This window comes from Streptopelia decaocto (assembly GCF_964273445.1).
Source record: "Streptopelia decaocto genome assembly, chromosome: 15".
In the NCBI taxonomy this organism is placed as follows: domain Eukaryota; kingdom Metazoa; phylum Chordata; class Aves; order Columbiformes; family Columbidae; genus Streptopelia; species Streptopelia decaocto.
Genome location: NC_138670.1, coordinates 1251778 through 1268233, shown reverse-complemented (window position 1 = coordinate 1268233; position 16456 = coordinate 1251778). Strand labels below are relative to the sequence as shown.

At 43.0% G+C, this 16456-nt stretch overlaps 1 protein-coding gene across 11 annotated transcripts in view; it reads left to right on the top strand.

Annotated features, from left to right (window-relative positions):
- Positions 1-16456, top strand: part of EP400 (E1A binding protein p400) — a 44373-nt gene that overhangs the window by 21466 nt on the left and 6451 nt on the right. For 6 of the 11 annotated variants that reach the window (XM_082066512.1, XM_082066510.1, XM_082066508.1 and 3 more), the window contains 26 exons: positions 745-899; positions 1428-1661; positions 2736-2900; positions 3727-3894; positions 4446-4537; positions 4677-4957; positions 5663-5865; positions 5967-6136; positions 6303-6499; positions 6981-7092; positions 7757-7900; positions 8163-8321; positions 8570-8653; positions 9216-9347; positions 9468-9512; positions 9622-9775; positions 10197-10438; positions 10966-11139; positions 11381-11428; positions 12416-12552; positions 13096-13152; positions 13270-13348; positions 13929-14105; positions 15167-15212; positions 15304-15413; positions 16030-16234. In XM_082066512.1, the coding sequence (XP_081922638.1) occupies positions 745-899; positions 1428-1661; positions 2736-2900; positions 3727-3894; positions 4446-4537; positions 4677-4957; positions 5663-5865; positions 5967-6136; positions 6303-6499; positions 6981-7092; positions 7757-7900; positions 8163-8321; positions 8570-8653; positions 9216-9347; positions 9468-9512; positions 9622-9775; positions 10197-10438; positions 10966-11139; positions 11381-11428; positions 12416-12552; positions 13096-13152; positions 13270-13348; positions 13929-14105; positions 15167-15212; positions 15304-15413; positions 16030-16234 (3770 nt within the window). The remainder of the gene's footprint in view (positions 1-744; positions 900-1427; positions 1662-2735; positions 2901-3726; positions 3895-4445; positions 4538-4676; positions 4958-5662; positions 5866-5966; positions 6137-6302; positions 6500-6980; positions 7093-7756; positions 7901-8162; positions 8322-8569; positions 8654-9215; positions 9348-9467; positions 9513-9621; positions 9776-10196; positions 10439-10965; positions 11140-11380; positions 11429-12415; positions 12553-13095; positions 13153-13269; positions 13349-13928; positions 14106-15166; positions 15213-15303; positions 15414-16029; positions 16235-16456) is intronic. The other 5 variants (XM_082066509.1, XM_082066515.1, XM_082066514.1 and 2 more) reach the window with 5 other exon arrangements.

The window sequence follows — 16456 nt, the reverse complement described above, 5'->3', positions numbered from 1 at the left end:
ACACAATTCACACAAAATCTCAGACCGGACTTTGCGCTGTATTATTCTGCTGCTTTCTTGTTTACCCTTGAAAACAGAGATTCTGTTTTAATAGCTTTTTGAGGCACACAGTTCTAGTTGAAGTTCGTTCATGGATTTCCCATAGATTTTACTTCACCAGCAGATGAATTTTATTCTTGGAGTCCTTGTTTATGGCGAGCGTTGTTTTTCAGAATTAGCGTGGAGATAATTCTTCAGGACTAAGCTGGACTTACAGTGTTAGCTGTGCTTGCCGCGTTCTAAAAGACATAATGGAGTTTATAGCAGTAAATTTTTAGAAGTATTTCTCTGCTAGTGCAGTAGTGATCTCACAGTAATGTGGAGCTGTTTTTCTGATGCGAAGGAGCTCCCGATGACCAGCTTGGCCTGTTCCCGTCTCTCTGGGAGTGATACGAGAGCCCTGTTCTTTTTGCAGATACTGGGCTAGACTCTCATAGCTGTTTGCTGTAATTCTGATGCATCCTGCAATAAACTGGATGCACACCAATGAAGGTTTTCTTCTTTCTTGGACTTAGCTAAATGACACTGTAGAATGTCCACGCGTGAAGTTTGCTTAAGTGATGAGTCTTGCCAGCTTCAGCCATCCGTAAGAGAGAGACGAGCATCTGATGGGATCAGTTTATACTTTCCCTGGGTGACAGAGTTTATTTTTAAAGGCCGAATTTTGCTCTTCCTGTAGCCTTTGACTGTTGGTATCCTTTTCAGGTTGTTTCAGCCCGTTCAGTACGGTCAGAAGCCGGAGGGCAGGACTGTGGTTTTCCCCAGCACACAAGTCCAGCGCACGGTGGCCACAGCGACGGTGACTCAACAGGGACAAGTGCGAGGAAGGTCACCCATCGCTACGGTGTCTTCCAATCAAGGTAAGAGAGTTAGTGCCAGGCTGTTTACCTTCAACCTGTGCAGAGATGATACAAGTTAGTCTGTTAATAGGACTCCTTTTCCCTCTAGCTTAATGGGCTAGAATACTAATGGCTTAAAAATACCAACAGACTAATTGCCAGTAAGTTTCCCCACTAGTTTCTACAGTACGATCTGCCAGTATAATGCAAAACTAAGCTTTGTGTAACCTAACTGTTAGCGTATGGAGTAGATATGGCACAGTTGGTATTTAAACCCTGATCGCGTGTAATGTTCTGTCAAAGATGGGAATTTACAGTGCTTTTGTGTGTTTTATTTAACCCTTAAACAATGCTTTCCAAATATATAATGTTGTAAAAGTAGGATGGAGTAAAAGGTGTGGTTAGAAATCCCAGTCCGTAAGGACAAACCGTTCCTGTAGCCATTTTAATATCCTGTTGGAAAGGTTTCTTTTTAATGCAGGTTGTTTAAAAGAGCGGAGTTAAAAACAACCTCTAACAGCTTGCCCACACAACCCTTATCGATTGCAGCCGCAGCAGCACAGTTTCAGACAACTCAGGCTTCCACCAGTGCTCCAAGACACCAGCCCGCAGCGACCTTCAGCACAGCAACTAGCACAGCCAGCCCCGGGAAGGCGCGGGGCCAGACCTCCGCGCAGGCCCCGCTGGGCCAGGCCCAGCCCGCGGCCCCCCCGCAGCCCGGCCCCCACACTGTGCTGCCCCAGAGGCTGGTGCTCACCTCCCAGGCCCAGGCACGGTTGCCTAGTAAGTGGCCTCCCCTTTCAAGGTTTCTCCCACCTTTGTACTACAATGAGGTTAAGTTACTAGGCACCCTAAAATGTGTACAGAATCGTTGTTTTCTTTTTTTTTTTTTTTGTTTTTATTCACTCTTCTGATTAGCCTTGCTCAGTATGTCACTTGTGACCAAGGAAAATCGAAAATTGGATAAGAAACAATAGAATTGCTGTGGACATACATTAGTGGTGTCAACTTAATCTCCTATTTCTGCATGTTTCTTCCGCTGGCAAGACTTCCTTCAGAACAAATGTTTTAGCTCTGTCCTAATGATTCCTTTCATATTAAACACTAATCCATCTGCTAAAGGCCTCTCTGGCGGAGAGGAGCGTCGCAGCTGTTAGGCAGAGAAAAGCGATGAGGCTTTGCTTTAAGGTTGTATGTGCACCGCCTATTAGCATGTGTATAGAGTACTGAGCACTGATGTATTAATTTTATCTCTGGGGTAATGCACTGCCTTTACAAAAGCTACATTTTCACACCAATATTTCCTCAATGTCATAAAACTTAATGCTTAAATGCCTCTAACCTTTCTGCATTTAAATCACAAAAAGCTTGGTCCTTGTCACTCTAAAGCTTTTTGGTTTGTCTAAGTGCAGATCATTTAATATAAATCAAATTTCACCGTCAAATTTCAGGCCATTTCAAATGTGTATTTATAGTGGCACGTGTGTGAATATTTTTGTCTCAAAGCTTCGTGCTCTTGGAAAGGCAGTGAAAATCACTTTAATGTCTATACTTGTTCTGTTACAAAGTGTCACATGAGTTTTCAGGTAGCTCTTAACCTTTTTGCTAATGAAAGTGATAATTTCTAAAATGTTGATGTTCTTACCCTTTAAACAATCAGCTTTTTTGCAGTTTGTCCAACAAATATAGAAAGCAATACCTGCTTAACTTCTATATGACACTTTCGATGCACTAAGTATAATTATGCATGGAAGGCGCTTCAGCACCAGTTTACTAACCAAAACTTAGAATTGTGAATGTTGAACAACCTGCCTCCCGCTTTGTTGTTTTTGTAATGCCCGTTTCCCTCCCTCGCAGGTGGTGAGGTAGTAAAAATAGCCCAGCTGGCTTCTATAGCCGGAGCACAAGGCAGAATCGCTCAGCCAGAGACCCCCGTGACGCTGCAGTTCCAAGGGAACAAGTTCACTCTGTCGCACAGTCAGCTCCGGCAGCTCACTGCGGGGCAGCCCCTGCAGTTACAAGGTACTTCCTTCTAAACAGGGACTTTCCCATTCTCTAGAATGCTCGTGTTTCGACGTGCGCACTGTGCTCCTCGTTCTATGTTAAGGAGATTGTTCCATCCCCACTGCTTGTGCTGTTCTGCTCTACCTGTGTTCTGTGTGAGACACGAGGCAGGTCTGTTTTGAAAAATAGATGTCTAGCAAATGAAAGACAGAGTGACTTTCTTTTTCTGCGTTGTATTTCACTATTTTATTATTGAACTTGTTTTTACATGTGTGCAATACAGCTGAAGTAGGGTGAGATGTTATTTCAGATAAACTCCCTGAGGAGAAGAAACAGACAAAACTGAGGATGTTCTTGGTTTGTTCTGAAGTGGTGTAAATAACACTTCAAGATTGGGTTTTGATCCAACTGTTCCCCTGACCTGCATGTTCTACCTACAATATATTTTGTCCTCACATTTCCCTTGCTGGTGGTGTGTCTGTTGCCAAATTCAGGACAACCTGGAAATCTTGATTCTCTGTGGCCAACACAATAAATAGAGGGAATGCTAAATGAGATTTTTTAGTCGATTTGGTTTCATCTGAATTCTGTATAAAATACCTAAATTTAGAATGCTACCCTTACAAGGTGAAACTCCTCTTTCGCTATGAAGACTTGGGTGTTTCCCTCCTGTTGGATATTATAGAACTTTAAATCAGATTGGCATAATGAACTTCTCTGGGAAAATTTAGCACAGTTTTGAACGGTGACGATGAGTTTGTAACAGGAGCATCTTTTGCTAGAGAACTCTATTTACCGTTTGCCGCGCCATCCAGCGTTATTTTGGTCCAATCCTCTGTTGCAGGAAGCGTTCTTCAGATAGTCTCAGCGCCGGGCCAGCAGTATTTGAGGCCCCAGGGCCCGGTGGTCATGCAGACGGTGTCCCAAGCGGGAACTGTTCAGAACGCTCTGAACGCTTTAGGAAACCAGCATCAGGCAGGTGTCCCAACCTCCACAGCAGTGACACAGCAAGGTACGTTTTGTAGCCTGAAGAAACATCTCTAAATATTCACTCACTAAAAACACATTGGTATGTAACTCCAAATTATTATAGACCATAGTTTTGTAAGTTTGGTTCAGAAGCAGGTAAACTGTGTGGCTAATCCATCTGGTTTGTGCATGATGTGTACTGGAGTTTTAGATGATTTTCTAGTGCAAACTTGGGAGAGCTTGAAACTGTATTAAATATATGGATTCTTTTTGTACCAGTTGAGTCTTAGGTCAGATTTTTGTGGGAAGAAGTGAGCTTGTAATACTTTGTTACTTTTTCAAAGAAGGATCAGGGTGACTAATTTTTATACTGACAGAGAATGTCCAGCAATTCTCTCCTGTTTTTCCACATTGATTTTGCTTTTATCTCATTTTCTTTGCTTCTCTATCTAATCAAGCTACTGTTTTCCCTTTAGACTAAAAACTTGTCTGCAATTATGGTACGTTACAGCTGCAAAGTGTCTACTTGTTCAAAATAATAAATGACACCAATCTTCAGAAGAATAAATATATAAACACAAGGTTTATCCTCAGTTTGTATTCCAGGTAGAACTGCAGTTACTAGTTTGTCATCCGCTGACATGGGAGCAGCGCTGAAAGCAGCGCCCACGCATGGGCAGCCGCAGGTACTCCATTCTTATTTTTTTATGGAAACACAACTTTCCCGAATTGATACTAAGGCTGGACTTAATTAGGAACTTTGATGATTACAGAACAGGTAAAAAACCTTTTTTTTTTTTTTTTTTCTGAATTTTCTTGATAAAGGAAACGTATGAGGAAAAGAACCGGCTTTTGAAAGAGCGCCTGGACAGAATCTTTTCTGGCAACGAGCGCCGCTGCTCGCGGGCTCCGGTGTACGGCAGAGACCTGCTGAGCGTGTGCTCCGTGAGCGGCGCCGGGGCCCCGGGGGCCGGCGGCTGGGGCTGGGCCGGCTCCGTGCACTGCGGCCTGTCCGCCAGGGCCCCCGCGGGCGCCAGGAGCCCCTTGCAAGACATGATCCTGACCTTGCTTCGGCAGCAAGAGTCTCTGAAGGATGTTGTTAACAGGTAACGTGGGACTCGGCCTTTGCCATGTTTAGTTATCTCCTAAAAGCTCCTTTTCAAAAAAAGCTTTAAAACCTTGTTTCTCTTCATGAGCCTTTTTGGCTTAGGCTGATATATTCAGCAGTGAATGATGTGCAGTGCGAACGTAAAAATAGCAGTCACTTCTGTTTCTTTTAGGATCTTTATAATAAGAGTTTTCAGTGCCTCACTCCTAACCCAAGCTCCAATTCAGTTGACCATACTTCAGCTTGCGTTCTTACGCTTTGGATTTATCTCTGAGTAGGAACCTCTTGGAGCCAACCAGTGAGAGTTAAGACACAGAGATGTAGGCAGCAGCTGGTTTAGCTAAAGCTGATTTTAGTGGATCGTATACAGAGCAATAGCTGCCGTTTTCTAGAAACATGAAATGCGATTAGAACTCAAGCTTTTTTGAATTGCTTTTAGTAAGTTTGGTATGATTTCTGGTGTTTGAGCTCCAGTGAGGAATACAGTGGTCACAGTGCAAACACCTTGGCAGAAGCAAAAGCAAAGCAGACAAAACAAAGCAAAAAGATCAAGGGATGTAGAGGATAGGCAGCACTTACTAAGTCAGTTTAACAAAGTCCTTAGATAATAGTGTAAAATCTCATGGTTGACAGACTGAAAATTATTCCTGCAGATGATCATTTTGTATGTAACATTTAAAACTGGTTTTGGTGCTTTTCACAGGGCTCTTTTCGTATTGCCAGCTGCTGTTGCCGCTCCCCCATGTTTATATGTAGCAAATCCTCCCCCTTCGTATAGTCACAGACTGAAACTCCTTAAGCACAGTCTGAAGGAGAAGGCAGCTCCACACCTGCATCAGTTGCAACAGATGACGACTCCTCACTTGCTGCAGTTCCCTGACCTCCGGCTGGTGCAGTACGACTCAGGTAAAGGAGGACATGTAGTGATCATAGTTCAGTAATGTCCTGTTCCACAGGAATGGAATTTCTGTATCAATCTGTCATTGGTTTTTGTGTTTGAAATACAGGAAAATTAGAAGCTCTCGCTGTCTTGCTTCAGAAGTTGAAATCTGAAGGGCGCCGTGTGCTGATCTTGTCACAGATGATTCTCATGTTGGACATACTGGAGTTGTTCCTGAATTTCCATTTCCTCACGTTTGTGAGGATCGATGAATATGCTAACCATGAACAACGGCAGGTAAATTTGCACTGCTACAGCAATACGTGCCGCTCAGGCTTTCCCCTGGTTCTTACTCAATTTGCAACACTTGACTTTCCTGGCTTTCCTTAGGCTGGTATTTTGTTTTCATTAGGTATTTTGTTTTGGTGTATGGTTTTTTTACTCTCTGCTTCTGTTTGTGTAGGAGCTGATGAAGATTTTCAACAGAGACAAGCGCATCTTCTGTGCCATCCTTTCCTCTCACAGTCGTTCCACTGGCGTCAATCTTGTTGAGGCGGACACGGTTGTGTTCTATGACAATGATCTGAACCCGGTGATGGACGCAAAGGCTCAGGAATGGTGTGACAGGATCGGGAGATGTAAAGATATCCATATATACAGGTGATGGTTACTGGTCAACAACTGCTTTTTAACATGCTTTAATGTAAGGTTAATTCAGATAGTGCTACTTTGTATGATATGGAATAAAGTGGAAACAGTGCCAAAAACTTCATCTCGCTTCAATAAAAAGGATACCAGGTTATCATATGAAAAGACAGTCTCACCACCAGCTCTAAGGAATGAGTCCTGCCTGCCTGGGTTTTGTCTGCTAGTTTACATGGAATTAATTTTAAGTGAGCTGTGGTGTTGTTTCGTTTCTGTTTTTAATAATTACACTACCTGTTAAAAGAAAGCATTAAAGTAGAGGTGGTAGTATGTGTTTTGTTCTGGGCCTGTACCAGAACCAAAAAAAACCCCCCAAACCACCACATTTTAAGAGTTCAGTGTTATTCTCTAAGGGCAATTTCTCTTCTTGTTCTGAATACTGTTTTGGAAATGACTTATCAGATTTCTGTTATTTTGGTTTTCCTTTTTTCTTTAGGCTTGTCAGTGGTAATTCTGTAGAAGAGAAGCTTTTGAAAAATGGCACAAAGGACTTGATCAGAGAAGTAGCTGCTCAGGGAAATGACTATTCAATGGCCTTTTTAACACAGGTAAGTTAGCATTCGAAGTATGTTCGAACACCGGTGTTGCAGTGTTCAATACATTCAAGCATCTGCATTGAAGTATTTAATAACAGAGTAGCAGAGATCTGTTTGGGCTGGAACTGATTGGAGAGCAGGTTAGCTTTCGTGATCACCCGCGCTCTGGCTGTGCCTGTCTGTCTGCTTTTGTTCCGTTACTCACCTGGTGATGCACAGGCATCGCCTGTGGGCCCCTAAAACATTCTGCTTTCTTGCACTCTTCTGCAAAATTCTCTATAGAGCTTGTAAGGATGAAGATTTCAACAATTTGAGAGTGTGAGGTGGGATATGTAGTGGTGCAGCTCTCCAGCGCTGCTCTGAAGACGCAGATGGGGACAGCGCTGGAGCTGCTCCGTCCCCCTCTGGTGCTCCTGGGACGATGGGGCGGGATAAGACTCTGCATTTCTGACTTTCCTGTGTCTGAACTGTTAACACTTTATTCTACTCTGTCCTGCAGGAGAGTTACAGAAGAGATTTTCCAGAAATAATAGATAGAAGTTTATTTTTTCTTTAGTCAGTCCATAGTTTATAAAGTCACTTGAACCTGGGCCTAGTTCAAAGTTATATAAAAAAACAAAGTGGCCCTGAAAGCTGAATATACTTCACTTTTCTTTTTTTTCTTCTCCTTACTAAGCAAACGATTCAAGAATTGTTTGAGGTTCATTCTCCTATGGAGGATTCTGGATTTAGAGTGAAAGCAGAAGAATTTGTAGTACTTTCTCAAGAGCCATCTCCAGCAGAAAATATTTCTCCTAAAGTTGCAAGACCATTCATAGAGGTAATTATTAACACATACCTTAAAAACACAGCTGCGCAGCATTGGTACTGAACAGTTGTCTTTTTTTATTTGGGTAAATTTTATCAATCTCTTTTGCTGGCAGTTTTATGTTGTTTTGTCATTTTCCTTGTGACAAAACTTCCAAAAGCCCACAGCAGAGGCTTATTCCAGAAATTTGTGTTGGGGTTCAGTGAACTTCTTAGGGGATTTCCTTCCATATTTTTGAAGCCTTCATTATTTTTAAAATGTGTCTTTCTGAAAGGCCCTCAACAGTATCGAACAAGAGGATGAGGAGTCGAACGATTGCGTACGAGAAATAGGACCTGAGTCAAGCCTTGAACCTTTAATCTCGGAGCTCTGTGAGACAAAATACAATGAAGAGCCCTCACAGCTGGAGGAATTAGTTGCTGTTGTGGATCAGGTACCATGACTTTCCGTGCATATTTGGTTCTAAAGTAATGTTTAGTGCAAACATTTCCGTTTTTCTGCAGTCTGGCCTTATAGCAACTTTGTGGGATTGATACTCCTGTTAAATGGATGGGAAATCTCCTACTGACTGAACATGTTAAGCCCTCAGAGAGGGAGATTAGCGCTAAGCAGAGCTTTGATAGACTCTCTTTCAGTTAACATCAATACTAACCTTTTTTTTTCCTTGATACGTCCTCTCAGCTGACTCCAATTGAGAAGTATGCTTTGAATTATTTAGAGCTCTTCCACGTTTCAGTTGATGAGAATGAGCCGCGGTTGAATGAGGTAAAACAACTACTCTTTGTTTTCCGTGTTGTTCTGTCACGGTATGTATGATCAGGCTTAGATTTTCAGTTCTCCAGTGACATGGGATATGCTGTAGGCACTCCTGTGATCTCTCTTGCTTTATGAACACTGGAATGCCCCGCAGAGGGCTGACTATGTTGGGATTCTCTTGGTTTAGGCGCATGTCAGTTCTCCATTTATGTTGTCTGCAGTGGGAATGACATTCTTCAGCACAGCTCAGCAAGTACCCGTACTCTGCTGATAGTGGCTGAAAAAAGGTCATTCATTTCAGTGAAGCTGCTTATCTGGGTAAAGGAGCCAAGTTCTGGTTGTCTTGCTTATTTAACTGAAATTTTGAGTTTTATTCTGAGTTTAAAGACCTTCAACAGAGACCGAAAAAGTCTTTTTTAAAATGATTGTGAAAATCTAAAAAATTCTATAAGATTTCTGTGGCTGAAAATGTCGAAGTTCAAAGAGTTTGTCCATAGAAGTACAAATCGATAACTTTTAATCCAGTATCTGTTACTGCATAAAGTTCATAAGGAGTCTGACTTTCATCTAGATGGAATTGAGGAGTGCAAAGAAAGCCTGGGAAGTGCAGCATATGAAGGAGTTAAAGGAAAAAGAGCAACAAATGCTTTGGGAGGATGAAGAGGAACTACTGACCTACACGCGGGAGGATGCGTACAACAAAGTAATTCCTCATTAGTCTTGTTTTTCTTCATAGTGTATTTATTAATGGGTATTCTGAGAATACTGTTTCCTTCAGGGTTCAGTTGGATCATTTGAATTGAATTCTCTTTTTGCTGTGTAGGAATATGTCTATGAAGGCCCAGATGGACAGACCGAAATAATGCCGGTAAGTCACAGTAACACCAGGTGGCCTAAATAGGCTTTTTCTTTTTGAGAAAACATAAAGATCAGTGGAGAGTTAATAGTGCAGTAACTACAGATGTTGTTGTGTGCAGCTGTGGACTCCTCCCACCCCCCCTCAGGATGACAACGATATCTACATTGACTCTGTTATGTGCCTGATGTACGACACCACCCCGATTCCGGAGTCAAAGCTGCCCCCGGTGTACGTCAGGAAGGAGCGTAAACGACACAAAACGGATCCGTCTGGTGAGTGTTTGCTCAAAGCTGTTCTGGTTTATTGCTGAAAATTTAAAAAATTGGGATTTTTCATACCTCTGCGTGTCTGGTCTGGTAAAGGTCAAACATGCAGGTTTGAAGACACAAAAATTCTTGTCTCATTACGGTCTTGAAGCAAAAGAAGCCCCAGTTTTTATAGTGTGTCTTTCTCTTTAGACATATAGGAGCTTTTAAAAGGACAGTTTTATAAAATGGACTTTCTACTATGTGAGTAAGGACGAAGACATCTTACTTTCTGCCAGGCTCAGTTTAGTTACTGCCAGTATGCTTTGAAGAGGCAGTGGGGAATACTCAGGACACACGTGGGAGCATTTTGCGGCTTTAAGTAGCAGAGGAATCAAAGAATGGTGGTAACTGCTCACCAAGAACGGTTTGGGTTTCTTTGTCTCAGCTGCAGGCAGGAAGAAAAAGCAACGTCATGGAGAGACAGTCATTCCACCTCGTTCACTGTTTGATCGAGCAACTCCAGGGATGTTGAAGATGCGCCGAGAGGGCAAAGAGCAAAAGAAAAACATCTTGTTGAAACAACAAACGCAGTTTGCAAAGCCTTTGCCGACCCTTGTCAAACCAGCTGCCGAGGCTGGGCAGGACAACCCGGAGTGGCTGATCAGCGAAGACTGGGCACTTCTGCAGGTCAGACCATACCTGCGCTTTCCGCTCTTGTTAATTATTGTATTTTTGCTTCTAATTTCAGAAGTGGCTCTTTCTTCACTTTATCTCTTTCTTAATGGTTAGCTTGGCATTTTGCTGACGTAACTCAGAACAGATTGCCTATCATTTGCGTTCCTCTAAGGACAAATTAAAGGTTAAACTACAGAATGCATGATTAAGTTATTTTTTTGTTGTAGAGACTGCTCACTATCGTGTTCCAGATTGGTTGTGCTGGCTGAACATTGAATCATGCAGCTGAGGTTCTCCCCGCCTTTGAGAGCCGCTCTCTGCTCCTCTCACCCCAATCTCCAAGGCTTTTCTTGCTCGCCAGTCTGCAATAATAGCATTTTATGCTGATTTATTCTCTGTGAATGCAGGTGAACCCAGGGCCTGAGCCCTAAGCTGCGCGTATCATTGTAGTAATGGTGTGTGGACACATGCAGATAAGGGGAGCTTTGGAAATGGGAGTGATTTGTCACCTGAAGCTGTTGTACCTTTATCTCTCGCAGGCAGTGAAGCAGCTGCTGGAGCTTCCTTTAAATCTCGCTGTCGTATCGCCAGCACACACTCCCAATTGGGACCTGGTTAGTGATGTTGTTAACTCGTGCAGCAGAGTCTATCGCTCACCCAAACAATGCCGAAACAGATACGAAAATGTCATTATTCCAAGGGAAGAAGGAAAGGTGAGCTTACATTGAATGATGCGTCATTTTTTACCTTAAGTTTGTAGAGTTTTTTTCCTTATCTCCATAAACACTTTTTTTTTGTTAAATGTTTCAACAGTGTAAATAAATAACTTTTAAAAGATTTTAAAATTATCCTCATCAGGATTTCCACTTATTTTATGTGATTTCTTTGAAAAGAAAAAGCACCTGAACAAAATCTTCCACAAAAGATCATCTAACTTTCCTTCTTATTTTACAGCTAATGTACGAAGCTAATCCTAAAAAGAAGACAAAAAGTATTTATAAGGTGTGCATTGGTATTCTTTCAAAATCAAATCTAGACACTGTGGTATTTAGCAGCAATGGAGGTGGGCAGATAATTCATATGAGATCCATGTTGAGTGTTACTTGAGTTCTGAAACATCAATTAAAATTCCAAGTTTGTTTTTCCTTTCTTTGTTGATACAGTGGATTGACACCAGACCTCACCTTTTGGATTTGGTAGACAAATTCTAAATCATGCAAGAAGTTTGTGATTTCACTTAAACTCTAGTGGGCATTTTCCCACCTAACAACCGCCACGTAACTTGTCCTGATTATTAGGATGCTCCTTAAGATCTGTAGGAATGTACTTCATGCCAGGGTCTAAGTGGATTCCAAGTATATAGTGAATGTAATGCTTGCAGCACCTTTTAGTAGATGAGGATGGTAGTGTGCTAGAGAAACAAAAATAAATTCCGTGATTATAAACAGCTTTTTCCAAACCACACAGCAATGTGGTGACAGAACTGGGTAGGAATGCAGAGCTTCTGAGCGCAGTCCCTTCTCTGGGCAGGGAGCAGGCTGGTGCTGCCCCGCCAGGCTCAGAGCAGCGGCAGCGAGGCCGCTGTGCCGGCTGAGCGCAGAGCAGGTCACGGCGCTTCCGTTCCGCTGAGTGCGCTCTGCAGCACTAGAAACTCATGGGCTTTTGGTTTGGGTACCGAATTAAACTTGCAAAATCTAAACGGAAGCAAAGATTCTTTTTCAAATTAGAGTTTGCCATTTTGTATGTCCCCCAAGTGCCGATGCCAGTGTGACCGTGAGAACTGCTCCTTATTTTGCTCTTTCTTTACGTATTTCCCATAGAGTTTTGTGTAACAGTAAGTTATCAGTGACTCAAGGCAGAAGCCAGTCTGTGATAGATATGTTGGAGTACGATTTTAAATAACCTACAAGCGCACCATGTGTTTATACGTAGACAAAATGCCATGTGGGTGTGTTCACAATTGAAAGTTGGTTTGTTTTCATTTTCTAGACTAAAAACAGTCGTCCGCTTCGTACCAATCAGATCTATGCTCAAGATGAGGGTGCCACCCACACGCAACTTTATACTAATCACTTTGAGATGATGAAAATGATTGCAGGGAAAAGAAGTCCACCCATCAAACCTCTGTAAGTGTAACTGGGATCACTTGATCAACCCATCAGCACAGGTGGCTTGGAAACTGTTCTGAATGGTTCTCACCACCGAGAGTTATTTTACACTCTGTCCAAGCTGCTGGTTTGTTTTTCTGTTCGTGATCTCTTTCCTCGTGTCCTGGCCGGGTGTTACTGGAATGCCTTTATATTTCATATGTTTGGCTTAGCTTTGACTCACTTGTTTTGTGCGATTAAAAGCAGAAGAGCAGCCAGTTGTTTTTTTTAATCTGTTTTATAAACCACATCCCATCTGCCTGAATTGCAAACATTTTGATGTCTGTGCTGTTTTGTAGTACATTGTTTTCTATGTATATTCCCGCAATGACTTTTTCTGTATCAATTTAGTATTTACTCAGAGTCTCTGTTAAAATGCCTGTCTGTATGTAGGCTGCGGTACTGGTGGGGATATAATGAAAATTTCGCCAAAACTGCAGTGTCACCTGCTAAAACATGTGAAATTAAATATTGGTTTTAAGTTTTTTCTGTCTCCAGTAATACAGTTTTGCTCAATTTCAGACTTGGCATGAATCCTTTCCAGAAGAATCCCAAGCATGCATCCGTGCTTGCAGAAAGGTGGGTGCCATCTGTCCTAAAGGAGTTATGAATTGCATAAAAGTGCTTGTTTTCCTTTTTTTGCTTTCAGTTATTTATTTTTAACGATTGCGTGCTTTGTCTTATCGTTGTTTCTAGTGGAATCAACTATGATAAGCCACTTCCTCCAATTCAAGTTGCATCCCTCCGAGCAGAACGCATTGCAAAAGAGAAAAAGGTAGGGTGTCCATCTGAGCTGTGCACAGGAGTGCAGGGCCGAGCAGTCAGACAGCAGAGGAAGGATGAGGAAAGCGGCCTCCTGGGAGAGGTTTGGCGGGACGGGAGATGTTACGAGCAGCCGCAAATTGTTCACGTACTAGGGTTTAGAAATCCAGGGTCCAAAGTGGGACCTTTCCTTGGGCCTGGATGTCACATTCATACTTGTTTGGAAGCATCTTTTTGGAAAACGTATTAAAAACAAGTAAAAATCTTGTTTTAGTTTTGACCATTACGTGGTTTTATTCTTGACCGTTGTGTAGTCTCCTTTCTTATATTACGCAAAAAGAGATACCTGTCCTTGCCTGGTAACCAGTTGTGCTCTAAACCATATAACCATGAATGTAGCTTGTAGTTTGAAACTGGGTAGGTCATATCATCGAAGTCAGAGAGTTACAGTGAAGACAGATTTGTGTGCTGTCCCTGCACCACGCACATATATAATACATCCTTAGAAGTAAAGGCGTTTTGTTTATTGAAGACACGCACCCGGGTTGCTCCGCGCGCTGTTGTGCAGACTGTGCTCCCCCCTTTGTCCGCAGGCGCTGGCGGAGCAGCAGCGGGCGCAGCAGCAGCCGGGCGCGCAGGCGCAGGCGCAGCCCGCGGGGCCGCAGCCGCAGCCGCCCGTGCCGCAGGTGCAGCCGCAGCCGCAGGTGGTGCAGCAGCCGCAGGCCGTGGTGCAGACGGCAGCGACCACCGTGGCCAACACAGCCGTGCTGGTAAGAACGGGAGGGCTTGGTGCCTCTGCTGTAGTAACTTCTGTGTGTACAATACCCACGTGTTTTATTTTCTCTGGAAAGTGAGGATTTTAGGTCAGTATAGTGAGAAAAAAGCTATTTCCCTTTTCCCCTTTCCCTTTTCCCCTTTCCCTTTTCTCCTTTCCCCTTTCCCCTTTTCTTTTTTTCCTCATTATGCTGGGTATCTTCTTTTTCGCTCGTTTATTAAGACTATGTTCATACCATTACAGCAATAAATCTTGGCATTCTGAGGTGGAGAAACCCCATACGGTTTGCAAAGGTTTTTGGCTTTTCTCAGTTTAGACTAATTTAATTGAACTTAATCAAAGTCTGAGCAAATACATTTACAGTCAGCGAACAGAGAACTGGGACAATAAAGAGAACGTAGCTGTAAGAGCTGCTCTGTTAGAGTAGCTTTATTAACCTTTGCAAGGCAAGTGGAACGTTGCATCCTGCCGGACCTACCATGGTTGTTTTATTGCAAATCTGCAAACTTTTTGGAGCTTCTTTGAATCTAGAGTCCATTTTAATGAGTCTGACACATCTGAGGCTTTTGTTTTCAGAGCCAGTCCAGTTTGCATACTAATGTCTGCAGGCAGTGGTGACTCTGGTTTGCTTGCTGAAGGGCAAGGACACTGCAGCTTTTACAGGGAGAGGCAGAGGAGGGGCTCTGACCCAGAGGAGCTGCTGCGCCTGCTGCTCGGTGACGCTCACGTGTGAGCAGCCGGCTGTGGGGCGCCAGAGGAATATTCATATTTTCCTCCCTCCTTCTGCGAATGAGAATGTCAAAATGGTGTTCACCAAGCATTTCACTGGTCTCCAATTGCTCCTTAGTGTGGTGGAATCCTGATACATACATGACTTGTTGTTGACATGTAAAATGAATGAACGACTGCAGAAGTATCCTTGTATTTTATTGCATTCTTCTTATTTTGTTATTTCTGGAATACAGCATTGTGTTAAATGGCATAGTAGCATAAGAGCTATGTTCAGTTTTCTTTTCTTGTTTTTCTGAACTGTTACCTCAATTGTCTTCTAACTAGGCGGGCACAATCAAAACAGCAGTTACGGGGACAAGTATACAGACTGGTAAGAAGACTTTATCATTAGGCATTGGAGATGACAGGACGTTCGGATTTTTGCTTTGAGAATCTCACATTTAATCTTGGCTCACTTACAGCTACAGTGAGTGGAAACGTGATCGTGAATACGGTTGCTGGTGTCCCCGCTGCCACCTTCCAGCCCATCAACAAGCGGCTGGCGTCACCGGTTATCCCTGGGACACTGACGGTGAGTACATCCCATCACAACCCGCGCTGATCTTGGCTGTGGGTTATATCAGTGCATGTGTTTTCTTCTTCAGCTTGCCATGGGATCAGAAACTCTGCTTCTTGCAGATTTCGTGGGCATCGTGTGATTCTGTATCCAACCCCACTCTCTTGCCAAAATATCAGAACGCACTGGAACAGTTTATCAGAACAAAGTGTCTGATACTGCTGTTAAAAATAGTTCACAGACGAGTGCTATCCCAGGCAATGTATTATGTTGTTATCGTTTCCAGCTTGTAACTGTTTTATGCTTTGTTAATTATGATCTTTATTATTATTTTATTAATTTAAGGCTACGGAAGATAAAGCAAAAAATTGAAAGGTAGTAAAATCAAATTTCTGTCATGTAGTGAAGGGTTTGATGATCAGCCTGTTTGAAAAAGACTTGACCAGATGCTGATTTCTGAGACGTACCCAAAGAGATAGATACCTTAGAAAGATTTGGACCGTCTTTGCCTTTGCGATGCTTTTGTATTTTTGATGGTTGTTTCTAAAGTTGTATAGTCCATTTCCAGAGGTTCCGTAGCTGTATAGGAGGCATGGAAGCTGTGAGAAACAGGGACTGTGTTCGTTTGCAGAGCTCGGGAGGCACGGCGGCGGCACAGGTTGTGCACACCCAGCAGCGAACTGCGGCGGCACCCGCTGCTTCCACAGAGCTGGTGACCATCGCGTCTACCCAGGGCGTTCGAGCAGTGACATCCGTGACAGCATCCGCGGTGGTGACCACAAACCTAACGCCTGTGCAGACCCAGACAAGGTCTTTGGTGACTCAGGTGACACCAGGTAATAATCTTGTGTTTAGGGATTTTTTCCAAGGGTATGTAAAGGGCCCCAGAATTTGTAGGTGGCTTCACCACTGTAGACCCACAGTATTGAAAGTCTGGATTTGTTGGCAGCACAATTAAACAGTGCTATGATTTTTAACTTGCTTTATTGTTGGTGCTCAGGTTACGTTTTTCTCCAGTATTTTTGGATAAAGTGTTGCAGTAGAGAGCTGATTGACCA